This window comes from Melopsittacus undulatus, chromosome 7, assembly GCF_012275295.1.
Source record: "Melopsittacus undulatus isolate bMelUnd1 chromosome 7, bMelUnd1.mat.Z, whole genome shotgun sequence".
NCBI classification, from domain to species: Eukaryota; Metazoa; Chordata; class Aves; order Psittaciformes; family Psittaculidae; genus Melopsittacus; species Melopsittacus undulatus.
Genome location: NC_047533.1, coordinates 19115175 through 19133157, shown reverse-complemented (window position 1 = coordinate 19133157; position 17983 = coordinate 19115175). Strand labels below are relative to the sequence as shown.

At 38.7% G+C, this 17983-nt stretch overlaps 1 protein-coding gene across 1 annotated transcript in view; it reads left to right on the top strand.

The window, feature by feature from the left end:
- Positions 1 to 1453: 1453 nt before the first annotated feature.
- Positions 1454 to 17983, top strand: part of SEPSECS (Sep (O-phosphoserine) tRNA:Sec (selenocysteine) tRNA synthase) — a 28384-nt gene continuing 11854 nt past the window's right edge. Inside the window, exons 1-8 of the mRNA XM_005142879.3 lie at positions 1454 to 1641; positions 3298 to 3452; positions 5371 to 5489; positions 5579 to 5737; positions 8257 to 8410; positions 12842 to 12944; positions 14931 to 15060; positions 15203 to 15294. Of these exons, the coding sequence (XP_005142936.2) occupies positions 1528 to 1641; positions 3298 to 3452; positions 5371 to 5489; positions 5579 to 5737; positions 8257 to 8410; positions 12842 to 12944; positions 14931 to 15060; positions 15203 to 15294 (1026 nt within the window). The 5' untranslated portion in view covers positions 1454 to 1527. The remainder of the gene's footprint in view (positions 1642 to 3297; positions 3453 to 5370; positions 5490 to 5578; positions 5738 to 8256; positions 8411 to 12841; positions 12945 to 14930; positions 15061 to 15202; positions 15295 to 17983) is intronic.

Genomic DNA, 17983 nt, shown 5'->3' with positions numbered 1-17983 from the left:
AAATTACTTACAATTAAATCATGCAAATAAGTTAAATCGTTTTCCTCATGATAACACATCTGTCTCTATTTTGCTAATCCACACGGCATACTTTGATGATAATGTGTATCTGAGCACTACGTAGAAACTGGAGTGGGAAAACGGGAAAAAAAACCACATCCATGCGCAACCTCGCACTTTCAGCTTTAGGTGAGCGCCCTCTTGTGACAGTTAAAGTAAAGAACAAGTTGAATAGCTGCTCGGTATTTCTAAAGGCACAACAAGCAACACAGCACGTCCTAAGAATCCAGATGCAGCGCGACTACGGGGACTAAGAACGAGAAGAGTTGAACTTGCGAAACTCCTCTCCATTCAGGACTAAGAAACGGTGTTAATTATAATCTGAACCAGCAGTTCTAACAGGTGTGTAAGATTACTCTGTCAGAACGCCTGAAAGATCCTAATCAGACTAATTAAATTTACAAAAGCATGACCATCAGTATGTACTTTTCTCATGCTAATTAGCCACCTGAGCTTGAAACTGTAAAACAGAAGAATCAGATAAGCCTTCATAAACAAATGCAGCTGACCAGGTACAGGCTGGTTGAAACCAAACATTGAAACAAACATACTGTGTACTTAACGCACCTTCTTACATGCTTGCTACTGGTTATTTTAGGAAGGCAAACGGCAACCTGCTAGCCCCACTGCTGCCGGAGTGCAAAGGGCAGGGGAGGCAATCACTTCAGCACCCCAGATAAGCTTCCATCTGATGAGGCTTCACTGAGGATTCCTTATAAAGGTGCAATGCCTGACCCTGATGTCCCGATGGCGTGTCTTTTCCCAAGAAAAGGCAGGGAGATGGGCCTAAAAAGGTAATCAAGTTAGTTCTCCCACAGTACCATGCTTTTCTGCCTGGAACACAGTTTTCAGCCCTGGCAGTCAGGCTCAGCTACAGATTGCCATTGTTTGACAAGGGCAATTCCACAAAACCACTTTTGCAGTCAGAAACGTTGTGAGGAGCAGAAAAGGTTTTTACTCTGACACGAACCTTCAGGGGTCGAAAGTGGCTGTCCTCAACAGCCTAACACTAAACTTTGCAGGGGGGTGGAGTGAAAACCAACCCACGAGCAAACCAAGAGCTCTGGTTGCTGGTGGCTGCCGCCACTCCTGTCCCCTCACGGACACAGTAGCTCGCACTGCCGGTGGAGGACCGGCCCCGAAAGCTGACAATGGAGCCGCCCAGCCGCGGCTCCCGGCAAAGGCCGCCCAGCAGCAGCGGGTGCCGGCGCTCCACCTAGCGGCCGGGGCTGCTCTTGACCGCGCTGGGCGGAGACGGCCCCAGCAGGAGCGGCCCCCAGCGTGGTTGGGCGGGCGCGGTCCAGCCCCCGTGAGGGAAGGTGCTCCTTGCCCTTCTCTGCCGCGCATGCGCATCATCCCCCTGGCCCTCATCCGGCGGGAACTGAGCTACCGGCAGTCCTGCAGCAGAGGCGGCAGAGGCCGGTGCCGCCGGGAGCCGCGCTGCCCCCGCCCCTCCTTCCCTCGGCCATGAACGCGGACAACTTCACCGTCAGTGAGCGGCTGGTGACGGCGGCCTATGTGCGCCAGGGGGCGCAGGGCCGCCGCTCGCACGAGCTGTGCCTGCGGGCCCTGCTGGAGCAGGTAATGGGGCGGGCTGCAGGGCGCTGGGTCAGGGACGGCAGCGCCCGCCTGGCACGGGGCTCTGCGGGAGAGCTGATCCCGCCTCTTCTCCACCCGGTCCGGGCATGGCCGGAGCGTTCTGCACAGCCCGGGGAGCTCGGAGGTGTGCCGGCCTCCGCGGGCATACGCAGGGCAGTTCTGTCTCTGCGGCCCCCACGCCGGTGTTAACAGACCTCTGACCCACCGTGCCGGTGGGCAGGGTCTCGGCCCAGGCGAGGAGGCTCCGGAGATAGCTGGGCGCCCTCTACTTGGTGGCAAAGATCTGACGGAGCCCCCGGGTGAAAGTCCGCGACTGGGACAAAAAATGCTGTTTCTGGGTGTGCGTGTGAGAAAGGCAAAGAGCTACAAACGGTTTTAAAAACAGCAAGGTGCAAACATACTGATGCATGAGATGCAAAATGATACTTGTGCCAAAACTGTCTAATTTTTGGTCTCCGATGTTTAGAAATAATCAGTGAATTTTCAAATGTTTGAGTTCTTGAACAATCAGTCACATCATCCACTGCGTCGCACTTAACTTTAAAACACACTTTAGGAAGTTTTACTGAATTCATATTAGTGTTATTAGAGCATGTAAAAAAAGCCTGTGAACTACTAAACTGCTACGGTAATGTGTCATGGGTATATATGGGTAACGTTTCTCTGAGGGGCTTTTCTGCAGTTTGCAAAGACAAGAGTGCAGTTCTTCATACAGTAAAGAGCTTGTGTCTGGTTGTGGGTTTTGATGTATTATATTAAGTACTCTCTTTGCCTATTAGATGATATGGGTTTGTTCAGCCTGAAGAAGAGAAGGCTCCAGGAAGACCTAAGAGCAGCTTCCAGTGCCTAAAGGAGGCCTACGAGAAGTTTGGAGAGGGACTTTTTTCAAGGGCATGTAGTGACAGTTCAAGGAGAAACTAGAGATTAGATTAGACATTAGGAAGAAGTTCTTTACTGTGAAGGTGGCAAGACACTGAACAGGTTGCCCAGAGAAGCTGTGGCTGCCCTAGAAGTGTTCAAGGCCAAGTTGGACAGGGCTTTGAGCAACCTGGTCTAGTGGAAGGCATCCATACCTGTGGCAGGGGAGTTGGAACTGGATGATATTCAAGGTCCCTCCCAAAACAAACAGTTCTATGATTCTGTAACTAGAAAGGAAAATATGCAGATAGGAAAACGTGTTGGAAGTGAAACTGTATTTCCTGTCTGTTCATAATTAATACTTTTGGTTCTATAATACCCAGTTATCTCCCTTTCATCCAGTTTTCTTTGTTGAATTCCTGTAGTAGTAGATTCTTGTCTCGCGAATACATCAAATAAAGTATAGTCTTCTAGGGAGTGATTAACATGTATGTGCTGCAGTGGTTTTATGTGCACCTTAAAGAACACTTGAAAGTGAAAAATATCCTGAGTGCTTTATATATCAGGATATGCTAGTGTAATTGCACTTAATATATGGAAAAATCATTACAAACTTTTCTTTGAATATAGGTTTGTAACAGATAATATAAAACAGTGTAACAAAAATACAAACTGCTGTTCAGCGTGGGAAAGAAGGGTAATGTTAATCAAAGAAGTTGCATAAAGCTTTATTTATGTTTAATTTCCATGTTTCCAAGTTACCTGTATGTTGTTATTAAGGGAAAATGCCCTGAAGATGGATGGGATGAAAGCACTATTGAACTGTTTCTTCATGAACTTGCTATAATGGACAGCAATAACTTCCTGGGCAATTGTGGTGTGGGTGAGAGGGAAGGAAGAGTGGTGTCAGGACTCGTTGCTCGAAGGCATTACAGGTACAAGTTATTGTCAGTTTGAATTATTCAGATTTATTACTAATGCTTTCAAATGGCATATTTTATTGTGTCTTGTTATCTGAGACCGTGGTAGCATTTTAGAAAGACAGTTTAATGCAATACTGAATTGGTACAACTTTCTGTATTAAATTTTCATTAAAAACTCACTGGGAAGTTTTGTCAGGATTATGTCCTGTATGCTGTGCTGATGGAAGTTTAAGACATTGAGTTAACTGCGTGTAGGAAAGCAGAGATCTTCCTGTTTTAAAGCAATCTATGCGTTACTTGCTGTTTATTAATGCTGTGCAGCTTTTCATCTGTTTATTACCCAAAACTACTGTCCGCTGTAGTTGTAAAGTATCAGGCATTCCTATTGAACAGCTATTTGTATTTGGTTTATTCATTAATGTCTTTATAATATGATTAGCTGATAATGCACATGAAAACCCAGTCCAATCTATAACAGATTTTATATGAAGTAAGGAGATCTATAAAGACAAGAAATGCTTTTAATAGCTTGTAGCCCTTCTGACACTTGATGGGTAAGGTGCTGTAATTCTAGAGGCTCTGCCTTAGTTTATTTATTAATATACTTTTGTGTGTGTGTGTAGAGTGTGCTGAGTTCCTTGCTGTGGTGTTTTATCTAGCAAGAATGAAACTAAGTGAAATTTCCTGCAATGTTTCTTCTTGAAAGATTGACACAAAAGCATATTAGAGACCAGAAATTTTAGTAAGCTTTTACCCAAGGAAGGGCATAGAACCTTCCTCCCCTCCACTTATTTCTGCAATAAGTTTTAGAGGTAATTTTGAAAGTGATGGAGATAGGAGGAGATGGTTCTCAGGCTTTCTTTTCAGCTTAATAAATTCTAAGTGCTAGTCTTAGGGAGGATTGCTTCTTAGGAAGCCATTAAGAACAAAACAGCAGGAATGAAAAAAGAAAATATTTTTGATGGAGTGAAGATTATGAGCAAGTTTCGATTAATTATCAAGCTATTAATTTCAATCTATGGGGAAAAAAAAGTCTAATCTTTGAAACTATGCTCCAAGTTCTAAGTTCCATACACTCATCATACTACATTTTAGTCTATTCCCAAGACAAAAACAGAATTAAAGCAATAAACAGATGTGTATTGTTACTAGCTTTCTTGAGCAGCTGCTCTGTTTTAGCCAGTTCTTTAAGCTTAGATTTTTATAAGCAATTTCAGGATCCTCCACTCTGGAAGGTGCTAAATAATATCCAGCATTTCTAAACACAGTTTATAAACATAATTTATAAACAGACTGCAGAGAGAGAGGTGGTATTGCATGATATATAATATTGAATAGTAGAATGAAATAGAGGAAGTTGAAGATGGAGAAGAAGATGAGCAAAGTGATACATTAACCTAAGTGTTTTTCAGGACATTTTGTCACAGCATATGTTATTTCTTTGCCCTATGGAGATGAAGCATTTGTTAGGGGAGTATCTGTATAATACCACTATGCCTATGGTATGCTGCACTAGAGGCAACTGATTTTTGTTTTCTTTGGAGTTGTGTGTCTGAACATGTCAGCGTTTATAATGCTTGTTCAGCAGGTATCGAAGAAATGCTGAGGTGCACTTAAAAGGAAGCCTGCCAGATGCTAAAGGTGTTGCTGCTATGAGTCTTCTTAAAGTTTTTACTTGCATATTGGAACAGTGTTAATCTACTGTTAACAAAAATAAAACGAAAAAAACCCCAAAAAACACACTTAAAAACATACAAATATATACTGTTTGTTATAGTGAACTCATTATGGCAGATACTGATGCTGCATTTGATGCAGCATTTTCCACAATTGCTTATCAAATTAAATTATTTTCAATCAGCAAGAATTGCTGCTTTGGGATGTGAAAAAAACTTGATGTATGTTTTCAATCTTTTTTTTTTTTTTGTAGGTTGATCCATGGAATCGGAAGGTCAGGTGATATTTCTGCAGTGCAGCCTAAAGCTGCAGGGTCTAGCCTTTTGAACAAACTTACCAATTCATTAGTTCTGGATATTATAAAACTGGCTGGTAGGTGTAAATCTGAAAATACCTCTCATTTGGTCAGGCATGTCGTGAGTTCTTCACATTCATAGCCAACTTGCTTTTTTTATGTGCAGGTGTCCGGACAGTGACCAGTTGCTTTGTGGTTCCTATGGCAACTGGCATGAGTCTAACTCTGTGTTTTTTAACGTTGCGGCACAAGAGGCCAAAGGCAAAGTACATTATCTGGCCACGTATAGACCAAAAATCTTGCTTTAAATCAATGATAACTGCAGGTAAGAAGGACCTGACTGATTACGCAGTGTGTTCTTTTAACAGGTACAGAACTTCATCTAGCAGAGGTATCAATTCATATGCTTGCACTAAGATCCAGGAAATACTTAATGCATAGTTTTCTGAGTGCTTTATTTCCACACTCCTGATTTTTAACATGTGATCACATGTATGGGTTGTCTTCCTAATGCCTTGAAAAATGTAAGTGTACAGAGGTGTATGACATAGTCAATAGAGAAAACAATACTAAGGAATTTCCAGGTCACTCTGAGACTTGGATGCCTAATTTGCTGTCCCGATAATTACGTCAAACAAAAGCTTATGGTTCAAATCTGTTAAATTTGTGCAAAAAATCTTTGTGTCCTAGGAATTGCGATCAGAAGGTGACAGGCTGTCTGGTTTACACATTATTTCAGAACATGGGAAGTATTAGCTGCTGTGTTTGGTTTTAATATTTCAGTATCATTCAGCTCACTCAGTACATGGGCTTGGTGCCTTTCTTAGCTCAAATTTTAATATCTCTCAAATGGAGCTCCTTATTTACTAGTCTGTAAGTAAACTAAGGGTTGAAGTGTGTTCCTCCACTGAAGCAGTCCTCTTCTGCAGACAGATGCTTGGGATCAAGGAAAGGGCAAGTAAGAGAGACTGTAATTTTCCATCTCAGTGCACATACCTGCAGGTGGTGGCATAGATTCTGGTCCTAGTTCCTAGGACACTTTTATTCTTTGCAAGAAAGAATAATTAGATAAAAATGACTAAACAGTTGGAAGCAGAGGCTGGATTCTGTCCAGGTGAGATGCAGAGGTGTGTAAAAGGAATTGGATCAGAACAAATAGACCATGTCGATAAGAAAAGTGGGAGTGTTGTTGGAATATTATGCTCAATTTAGAACATCAAGCTAAGGAAATTACACTTATAATGGAGAAGGTTCTGAGAAAACAAAATTGATCTGTGATTTTTCTGAAGAATTAAGACAGCTATCACAGAATTAATTAAAAGAATTGTCAACCAAAAATAAGAGAAAAGCAGGTATCAGAAATCTAACAACTAAGTATTAAATGGAATCTCTGTCTTCCACATCACTAAATGAAAACCAGACTAGGACTAACAATGTCAGTAAATCATTCTAGTCTAAGTTCTTCTTCTATAGGGTTTGAACCTTACCTGTCAGCTTTAAAGCATTGTGTCAAGCCATGAAGGAAAAATTGACAGAGCTGCTGCCATGTTACAGTACTTTGAAAATCACTCTTTACCCCCACCTCCTTCTCATTGACTTTCATCAGTAAACTGAATATCTGTCTGCTTTTTAAGAAGGTAATAGTAATAGTTGCTTCATGTTCAGGTATGCTATGCCCATGCCACACCTGTTTGGGGAAGAGAATATATGGTTTCCAGTGTTATATTCTGTAAACAAAACCTTTGTGATTTATTTATTTGTAAGCAAGAAATTTGAGCAGCTACCATGACAGGCTTCTCTCTTTAAGAAAGAAAACACTTTAAGTGGTAGGTTAGGTCAGCCATGCATTTGTCTAGCTGGATCTTGGAAATCTTTGAGAGTGGAGGTTCCCTAACCTCTCTGGATAGCAGTTCCAGTGCTGTGCTATTCTCTGAAGGCAAAGCAGGTTTTTTTTACTGTTTATTCTGAACATCTGAAGCCAAAGTTTGTTGTTACTGCATCTTACTATATTCTACCAAAGAGAGTTTGGCTGTCTTGTCTTAATAATTCCGGTTTAGATTGTTGGGGGCTGCTATGAAATATTCTCCTTAGCCTCTTCAGCCTTGAATAGTCTAGCTCTTACACCTTTTTTGTTGTGTGCACTATACTGCACCTTGGTAGCCCTTTGATGGACCCTGTCTGGTTTTCCAACATCCTTCCTGAGCAGCTGTTCCGAACCTGTAAACATTCCAGTATTTAGAAGAAGGAGATAACTGCTTTTTTTACAACCGCCTCTCCTTGTGTCCTTGATGAGAAATAACCTCACAAGGTTCAGCTGTTGTACATCTTAAATACAAACTTAGCCTGGAAATGGAAAAAATATAAAAAACCTGGGAAACATCTTGGATTTTGAAATGACAAAGTTCACTTTCAAAATGAGTTCACATGGGATTTTTTATCTTTTAAGAAGTAATGTGAAAGTTTATCATTTGCATAAGGCAGAGGCGTATGATGAAAGCCAATTCATAATGATTATTGCATTGTTACATCTAATGGCATAATTTTTTAGAGAGGCTATTTCATTATGCTGTTACTTTAAAAGAATGCCACTCAAACACTTTCTTTGTAATTGGGAGGGAAGAAGTTAATCTGTTTTTAAAACAATTTTCAAACCTGTTGCTGTTGCATGCAGCAGGTTTTATGTCTACGTAATACAGGTTCTGTATCTATATTCTTAATCCTGAAAGAATCTGTTAAAACAACAGAAGCAAGAAGATTTATCAGATTTGTACTGGAACTAAAACCCCACAATTAGTCATATTTCATGATCTACATTCAGATCTTGTTTTTTTTTTTTTTTATCAGGTTTTGAGCCTGTAGTTATAGAAAATGTATTAGAAGGCGATGAGCTACGGACAGACATTGAAGCAGTGGAGGCTAAAATCAAGGCTCTTGGTGCTGAAAATATTCTTTGTGTGCATTCTACGACATCTTGCTTTGCTCCAAGGGTACCTGATAGGTAAGTAGTCCTTGAAAGAAGTTATTTTTTCCAGTTATTAAAAAAAAACACACCAAAAACAAACAAAAACCAAACAACCAAGCCCAACAAAACCTGAATGTTTTGAACATCAGTTTTCTTAAAATTGGTCAATTACCACCAGCAATTAGTGAAGATGCTTTATTCCCCTTGATTAAGGAAAGTGGCAGGTTGAAACAATGTTCCACTTTGAGAAAAGTTTATTAAGAGAGTGAGAATAATGCAGAAGGTTTCTTTTTATCATATAACTGAGGTTAATGGTGTTCTGTTGTGTTAAAATGAATGTCATTTTAGCAGTGGTTTTCTTGTCATTTCATGGAAGTAGTAAAAGTAGGCTTCATTAGAAACATAGCCCAGGAAATGTAGTTCCAGTGTCTCACCACCCTCATAGTAAAGAACTTCTATATCTAAACTAAATCTATACTCTTTCAGTTTAACACCATGCCCCTTGTCCTGTCACTACATGCCCTTGTAAAAAATCCCTCGCCAGCATTCTTGTAGCCCCCGTTAGATACCGGCAGACTGCTGTCAGATCTCCCCAGGGCTTCTCTTCTTCAGGCTGAACAAGCCCAACTTTCTCAGTCTGTATTCGTAGGAGAGGTGCACCAGCCCTCTGAGCATCTTCATAGCCTTCCTCTGGAATTGTTTCAGCAGCTCCACGTCCTTATGTTGGGAGCCTCAGAGCTGAAAACAGTGCTCCAGGTCAGGTTTTACAAGAGCAGAGTGGAGGAGCAGAATCACCTCCCTCGACCTGTTGGTCACTCTTCTTTTGGTGCAGCCCAGCATATGATTGGCTTTCTGAGCTGCAAGCTCACATTGCTAGGTCATATTGGGCTTCTCATCCACTAATACCCCCAAATCCTTCTCCTCAGGGCTGCGCAATCTATTTTCCTTCCAGCCTGTATTTGTGCTTGAGATTTCTCCAACACCCATGCAGGACCTTGCACTTCACTTTGTTGAACGTCATGAGGTTGTCATTGGCCCATCTTTCCAGCTTGTCAAGGTACCTCTGGATGGCATCTCTTCCCTTCTGTGCACCACACAGCTTGGTGTCTTTAGCAGACTTGCTGAGGTGCACTCAATCCCACTGTCCATGTTGCTGACAAAAACATTGAACAGCACCAGTCCCAGTATCAATCCCTGAGGGACACCACTTGTCTCTAGTCTCTGGAGGGACATTGAGCCATTGACTGCAACTCAGATGTGTCCAGTATGAGTCCATAGTTGCTATGAAGATGTCATTCGAGCACTTGCTGAAGCTGAGATGAACATATGGTTATGAATGAGAAATAGAGTATCTGAGACATTATTTCAGCTTGTAGTTTGGTTATGTTGTAGTTTGGTTATGAAATACTTGAGAGACTTCTCAATCTGAAAACGACATGTTGGAGTAGGGATGTCTGAAGTACTTGGTCATATATCCAAAAAAGAGCACCATTGTTGCTTGCAAAACCTACTTTCTCCATATAATGAAAAATAAGTGTAAAGAAGCAAATTCCTTAAGTTTTGCAATTGATAGGCATATTTTCATGGGCCTGTATGTAGTACGCTGAAATATGAGATATTAGTAAAAAGTCTTTCTTTTCACATGATTTTAAATACATTGTCTCAGTAGTTCAGCTGGTTTGAATTTTATCACAAAATTGAAAAGACTCAGAGTTCCTCTGCAATGCGTGCTTTGTGTTAGTTGCTTTGTTATTTGGAAAATTTAGTTGAGCATTTGCAAGTGTAGGAAAGAAACATTATCAACTCTGAAGCATGGCAAGTAAAGGTATGTTTCACTGTGTTCTACCTTTAAAAAAGCTCAGTATTTATCATAGGCTAACCCACTTGCTGGGGGCAAGTTAAAACCATATAATTCTGTCAGAATACTATGAACATTGCTTGAGGTTAACTTGCAGATTTATTGGCTAACTTAAATCACAGCTATCAAAATTGAATGGTCTATTTTATAGCTTGGGTAAATGAATGTTTTCCTTATCTGCTTCCCTTTTTTGACATGCAGTTGTTTTGTCCTCTGCAACTAAGAGATGAATTATTAGGTAGTGGCCCTGTGTTATGATATACCACAGATATAGGAGGATTTGAATGCAATTTCTATTTAAAGGATACTGTCAACTGTTGAAAGCCATAACATTCATCTTCCTGCAGGAAGGAAAATCCCATACAGCGCTTCTGGAGACTACCATTTTAAATGTCTATTTTTAGATATCTTGCATTTGTAAGGCTTTGTTTAGTTATGGTGGTGGTTTAAAATTTTAAGTGGTTTAGGATTATTTAAAGGTCGGGGTAAGAGTTTTAAGCCTGTATACCTATAGCTTTTCTTCCAAGTATTGTTTAACTTTTTGGAAATGATTCACCAGTGCATAAACCCCTTTTGAGAGGCATCAGTTCTCACAGTCTTTTACCAACTGCTGCTATAGAGTTGTTTCTAAAACTACTGTACTTAAGTGTCTTTTTCAGTTAGTTTATGTACTTAGCAGTACTCTGTATCTTGTTGCTTTCATTAATATTAGAAGAAAATGCAAAGCTTTCATAAACAGGAGAGAAAGAAAGAATAAATTAGAAAATATTTGTGTTAAGTCCTGTTGGTGACTTTTAAGAACTTGAGTAGTAGCCAAACTTACATTAATGCTTGGTTTTTCTGATATGACTAGCAGCTCTTTTAATGGTTCATTTTAAGCCTTGGAAGCGGACAAGTGCTGTGCATGGTCGTTTGGATCCCTTACATGATCCATATTCGTTTGAAACTGTAGCACACTTATCCTGTGCTATAATGTGCATCTAACTGTTCAGTATAACATCTTTAGGCAAAAGAGACTTTTCTGCTAGCAGTACTTGAAGAGGCTAACTTAGCTTATTGCTCCTGTAAGTCTCAGAAAGTGAGAAAGACAAACACCTATAGCAGGACACCCTCTATGTTTCCAGTTTGCTGAAATTCTCCTCTTGCACTTGAAAAGAAGTCTCTAAGAGGGGAGCTGTTTTCCTTTGAGTCTTTGTGGAAGGTGAGGAATGACTCTGATTAAAATCAGCAGATGAGAAGGCAAAAACTTTGCCCTCTGTAGTGTTAGAGTTTCCTGAAGTATTCTGGTAACATTACATTGTTCAGGATGTTGATAAATGTGAAAAATTACTTGACATGCAGCTGTTGACAAATATCTCGACTGTACAAGATCAATGCATACATTATACTACTGGTGTTTCCTAGTAATTAAATACTTGTGATTTCTTTAGGGATAATACAGTGGTGGTGATGTTTTCATAAGGACTGAGATTCAGAAAATTTAATCTGAAGTTTGCAGCTGAATTTTGCATTACAAGGTGACACTAGGCAGTGTAATAGAAATAGAATGCAAAGGAATGTCACCTCCTGGAAAATGTTTTCATACGCTGTCACATTTTATATGAGTGTCAGTAAATTACAGTGAGGGGCTGTACAGAAGGAGATAGAGTAAAAATACATGGGAAGTTCAGAGTTTCCTGATTATTTTTTTAATATTACCTTTATCATCACTTCAAATTATTATGTATTACCTTATTTTTTTCAAATAGATTTGATTTCTAAAATATATTCACAAGTTTGGGGAATATCAGGAAGGGGTTATTTTTATTTTTTGGTGTTCTTTTTTTTCTAATAGAGCATGATTGGAGTGCTTCAAAAAAATGTACAAAGTACATGTATGTTTAAAATGCTGAAAGCTATTACCCAAAATTACCTATACACCCACATAAATTCCAGTTTCACTGAAAAATCAATCCAGGCTGAGTTTACTGTTATTTCAGGGATTTCTAAAGGCAAGTGAAGAGTAAGCAGAATGAAGTTTTAGTCTGTTGATCTCCACATTCAGACATTTTAGGACTTTCCATTCCTTTGAAGAATATCTATTAATCAGTTTATCTGAAATGTGCAAGTGAAGTTTCAGCCAAAGGGTTGAAATATTAGTTCTTTGAAATAAACAGATACAAGTAAAACTTCCTGTTATATGATGATTTTGATTCCCAAGACATCTTGAAATTTCCATTAGGTCATTTTCAAGTAGAGTATTAGAAGAAAATTAAGACAAAAAAATGTGAATAGCTAAAGTTCCATTAGTTATCATTAAAGTAGTATAAAACATGCTTATACCTGAAACAATGATTTGGGAACTGTTTGCTGGTTTCCAGACAAAACTTTTGGTGAAGCATGGAAAATTTCAGGTCTGGTCAACAATTTGTAGTACATGTAAAAGCTAACAGAGTTTTCTTTGTAACATTTATAGCTTAAGGTGACAAGTGCTGCCTTGGGGTACTAATCAAGAAAGTTTCTCTTCTCATTCTGACCTCTTTGTAGACCTTCCTGTTTTTTAATGGTCTGATCTGTAACGTGAGTTACAATTATCAATGCTTCTCTAAAGTACAATTTTATGCTCATAGACTGGAGGAACTGGCTGTGATTTGTGCTAATTATGACATTCCTCATATTGTCAACAATGCGTATGGAGTTCAGTCTTCAAAATGTATGCATCTTATCCAGCAGGTAGGAGCTGTGTATTTCCAATAGCTTTTTTTTTTTATGACAAGCATAAGTAAATTTGACTGTAGACAACACTAGCAACTTTTATAGGATGTTTCACAGCTTTGAGACTAATCCCATGTTTGTGGTATTTGGACAACTTTTCTAAGAGAGCAGAGCAGAGGGAAATGGAACTGTAGAATAGCATTTGTTATTTCTGTTATGTGCTTTTATGTAATAAATGCAAATTTATTTAGGTTTTGTTTATGTTTGTCTTTCATAATTTCTTAAAACAGTTGCTAAATATGATTAAAAAATAATGGATCATACTTAAATAGGGATTAAGTCTTCAGCAGAATGTGAGGCACAGTTTCAATTGAAAATACAAGATTCTACAGCGACACTTTCTAGATGATTTCATTTCAATGTTGGCACAGAGAACAGCTGAGGAAACTGGGTTAGGCTCAGTGTTATGCTCAAAAACATTTAATTTCTGCTGCTTTTCATTTTGAAGATGAGGTTGCTTAAGATCTGACATCAGCCATGAAACAGAATTTTTGCATTTTTCTTCATTACAATGTACATGCACTGTTTCTTAAGTATTTCTCTTTTATTTTGGTGCCCATAACAAAAGAATAGGGGGTAAGTTTTTAACAGGATACAGACTTGTATTTAGCTTGCACAGGTTTAGTGAATTTTCAGCATAAAGGGGGCTGTGGAATTGCTGAGGTTTACTGCATGAAATGTACCTAGTGATAATTTTTCAGACTATTAAGCTACAAATGGAACCGTTACTGTGTGGTTTTCTGGTTTGGGGGGTTTGTTTGTTTTCTTGGCTTCTTGATCGGTTATTTAGGGGGGTTTTGTTGGTTCTTTGGTTATGGAAATGTATACATTTGAGCTGATTTGGTTTACATTTATTTACAAAATTGTATTTCTTGCTGTGGAAAATGTACTGTCCATGAGGAAGTAGTTATTAATGAATATTAAAGGATATGTACATGCTGAGCACGGTGTCAACAGAACATGCAAGAATATCACAGGGAAGAGCTTTTGAGACCATTTCATCCGTCATGCTTTTCCTCTGGTAGTCTCCAAATGATAGCTGCTGGCATTCTTCTTCCTATCAAAAAGCTGTCAAACTCAGAATGCTTCTTCATATCTCCCAAGCACTAAGCTATTAAAACAGAGAAATAATAAGAGGTTTAGATGGATTTGCTTTTATCACTCTCTTTGCCATAGGTATGGATTCTGTTTTATTTCTTGGGTTTAGTTTGTAGTACTTTAATATGTATGTATTTGAATATACTTTAATATGTATGTTCTTTAATATGCTTTTCAGATTCTGTTATGCTGCATACTTTTTAATTGTACATTCTGCAGTACATCTTCAATTTGAGTAATATGGTACTGTGAGCTGTACATTTTTTCCTTTAAGAATATGTGAGGGGCTAGGTATAAAGACATGTTTTCTGGGAAGTGAGGAAGCCTGCTGTAGGAAGTTACCTGGATCTTGATTTCGCAAGCAGCCTTATTAGGAGTGCTGTCACAGCCCACTTGGTTTAACAAAATTTATACACATATCAAGACAAATCTCCTTCTTTGCTAATGAAGCATTAACCTGTGTCCCTTTACTGTGAGAATCTGTGAAATATTTTGAGTTGTGCAGTTTTAACTGTGCAAGTCCCATTAAATTTGAAGGGTCTTTTTGGCTGCTGAAAATAAACTACACTTAGACTTGCAGGAAGTAAAATCAGTTTTTTAAATCACAGCAGGATAAGAATTTGTGAGGTACTATGTAAGAAGAGAATGGTAATAATAGTGAGCAATGCTGAGAAAAGGTAATATTAAGATTTTGAATTTTTCATCACAAATACAGTATGTGAGAGTGTTTTGGGACTTGTGTTTACTTTAGTTACATTGCTGCGGCATAGTTATGATGCTGTCACTTTTCCTATTTCCTAAGATATGCTGTGGATTTTATTTTTCTCTTTTTCCTTTTCGATGAAGGGTGCTCGAGTAGGCAGAATAGATGCTTTTGTTCAGAGCTTGGACAAAAATTTTATGGTTCCAGTAGGTGGTGCTATCATTGCTGGCTTCAATGAATCCTTCATTCAGGAGATCAGCAAAATGTATCCAGGTAACTAGTTCATGGGTTGATTTCATTTATACAAAATAACTGTTGAAAACTTTGATTATCAGCTTGCTTTCACGTAAAAATTATTTCTGCTAATTTAATTTGTTTATTGTTTCATTTTGCTTTGTTTGGGTTTTTTTTCCAGGAAGAGCATCTGCAACTCCTTCTTTAGATGTCCTCATTACACTTCTGTCTCTAGGTGCCAGTGGCTACAAACAGTTACTGAAAGAGAGAAAGGTAAGGTTTTTGGCAAGCAGCACATTCTTGAAGTCAGCTGTTAACAAAGTCTTGTTGCAGAACTGCTTTGTCTAGTAAATTCAGTTTCTGTCTCAAAAGGTATTGAACTTCTGAGCTCACAGCTCTAAATCTGGAAAGGCAGTATGATAAAATGACTTCTTGTATAAATGGCGCTCATGAGTACGGATGATTTCCATGTTGTTTTCCAAATCAGAAAGCTAAACTGAGGTACTGCACTATCTTGTACAGTATTCATACTTGTTGTTTTAAAGTGTGATTAATACAGTAGAATTTTGCCCACAAAAGCTTTATCTGAGAAGTACTATGCAGTGTTATCATGGTCACACTTCTTCCACAACTAAAGCATGATATTGGACACTCGGTGGTAAACCAGGGGTCTCTTCTTCATTTGGCCCTATTGTGCCTTTGTGCTACAATACTGTTTAATTAAATGCTTGTGTACCACATTCTCTGGAGAGTCACAGCTTCTGGCTAGGTTATAAACACTGTCCATGCCACAAAAAGAGAAAAATACTGTCACTTAGAGTGTGCACATAGATACAGAGTTATGTTTCTTCTTTGCCTGTCACAGACTGTGTTTTATGTTGGGTATAACTGCATTGCACAAACAGGTGGTGGTCTAAGCTTGGAAACTCTGCATCTTCAGTTGTTCTTAATTCTGGACCTATACACCTGATCTTTATGTAGTATCACAGAATATGTGATATTATATAAATAGAATACATTCTGTAGAGGGAATGCTGGGAGTTAAGTACTGTTAATAGTAAAATCATGCATTATCTGTTCCATTATTTTATTTAGAAAGTAAGTTTCAGTTGTTTCCTACTGACAGCTTGCTGATGTGTCTGATTACCTGGCAGGGCAGTAGTACTGGATGCTCTGACTTGTTTCTAGCTACTTGTAGATGAATCCAGAAATTCTGTGCTGGAACTGAAATCCCATGGGAATAACTAGACTATTTTCTATAGTTTTTTTTTTGTTTTTCTAACCAAAACTGCTTTAATGGCCTTACAACAACTAAGAAGCAATCTATACAACTAAATGGCCTATGAAATGCTAAAAGCAATTGCGACTTTTACTGCTATTGCAATAGTTTCTAACATTTTATTCCATACTGTTATATGTATTGCCATGTATGGTTTGTGTCTTCATTAAAATTGAATTGTATTTTTCCCCCACTTCACTCTCATCTACAAAAGAATCCCAAGTGAGTTGATCATGTTTTCTGCAAAGCTGATTTTGCTGTTAGATTTACACTGGTAGCAGAGATATAATGGGCAGCATACATATTCTCTAAGTCATAAATCATAATTATTTTGTAAATAAAATATCCTAATAAATAGCTGCATATATTGACTCATGTAATTTTCTTGGAAGTAGAAGTTTGAAGTGAATAAAACATTATATTTTTATAACTTCAGGTCTTTTTATTTCAAATGTGAGTATACTCTGTAAACACAGCCTTATTTGTGACATAAACATATTTCTTTTATTTGATTTGCTTAGCAATAGAAACATTTTTTTTTCTTGCTTAAATCTGTTTGTTCCTGAGTTATAAAAATGTAATAGTGGTAGTTTATTGCCTGTGCTGTGTGAAAGCAGTGGCAGAGCTATTAGGCTCCCAGCAGGAGCTATTTATAGCTTGACATTGAATACTCCTTTCTATATCGGTGCAGCTGCACCTACTCGCACAAAAAGTCAGCTATAAAAAAAAACTTCAAGGATTTTCTTTTTTCTTTTTACCATATCCTTACTGACATGGGTGTTACTTCAGGTTATTTGAGCTTAAGCCAGAGAGAGCAGAATATTGCTGAGACGAGTTTAATCTTGCACAACCAAGAAAAGAGAGAGCCTGCACAGTTTTTCTTTTACACAGATGAATGGTTTAATACAGGCAGGGAAGATATCATACAAGCGAGAGGAGCATGTACATGGAATAGGATTTTCTGACAAGCTGGCAGCTGTGGGGTGTGCAATTGTCCAAGAGCATCAGATTGTATGTTGTGATATGAAGGAGTAAAATGGTGTAATGGATCTGAGGAACCAGAGCAGGTAAGTAACACACATGCTGTCCAAGTGTCTGAATAAAGTTGGCCATATATAAAAGCATAATAAGAAATGTTTTCAACAGTTGTATTTAGCCTTGCTGTTTTCGGAGAAAGGATGGAAAGCAACCACCAACAGTAACATTTTCTCACTTATTCTAAATTTTCAGCATTCCTTTCTATAGAACAATGGTTTTCTGATCTCAGTAGGAAACTCTAGGTCTTTCGGTAATGCATATAATGACAGCTGATTCATAATCAAATATGTTAATATCTTTGCTTTTAAAGAATTCATAATATTATGTAAATGTTATGGTTTTGGAGCAACAACTTTGATTTCCTCAGTACAGGCTGTGTTGTGTTCCATACTCTGAATGCCCAGGTCTTAAAACCCTCTGGTTTTGAGCATGTATGTGTGTGACTGAACCAGGCCACATGTAGCAGATATAGTGGTTACACCATATTGCATAAACACTAGGCTTCAATTGCTACCTCAGAATTGCTGGAGAGCAAGGACTTGGGGATGTTAGTCAATGAGAAAATGAACATGAGCCAGCAGTGTGCACTCACAGCCCAGAAAGCCAACCGTATTCTGGGCTGCATCAAAAGGAGTGTGACCAGCA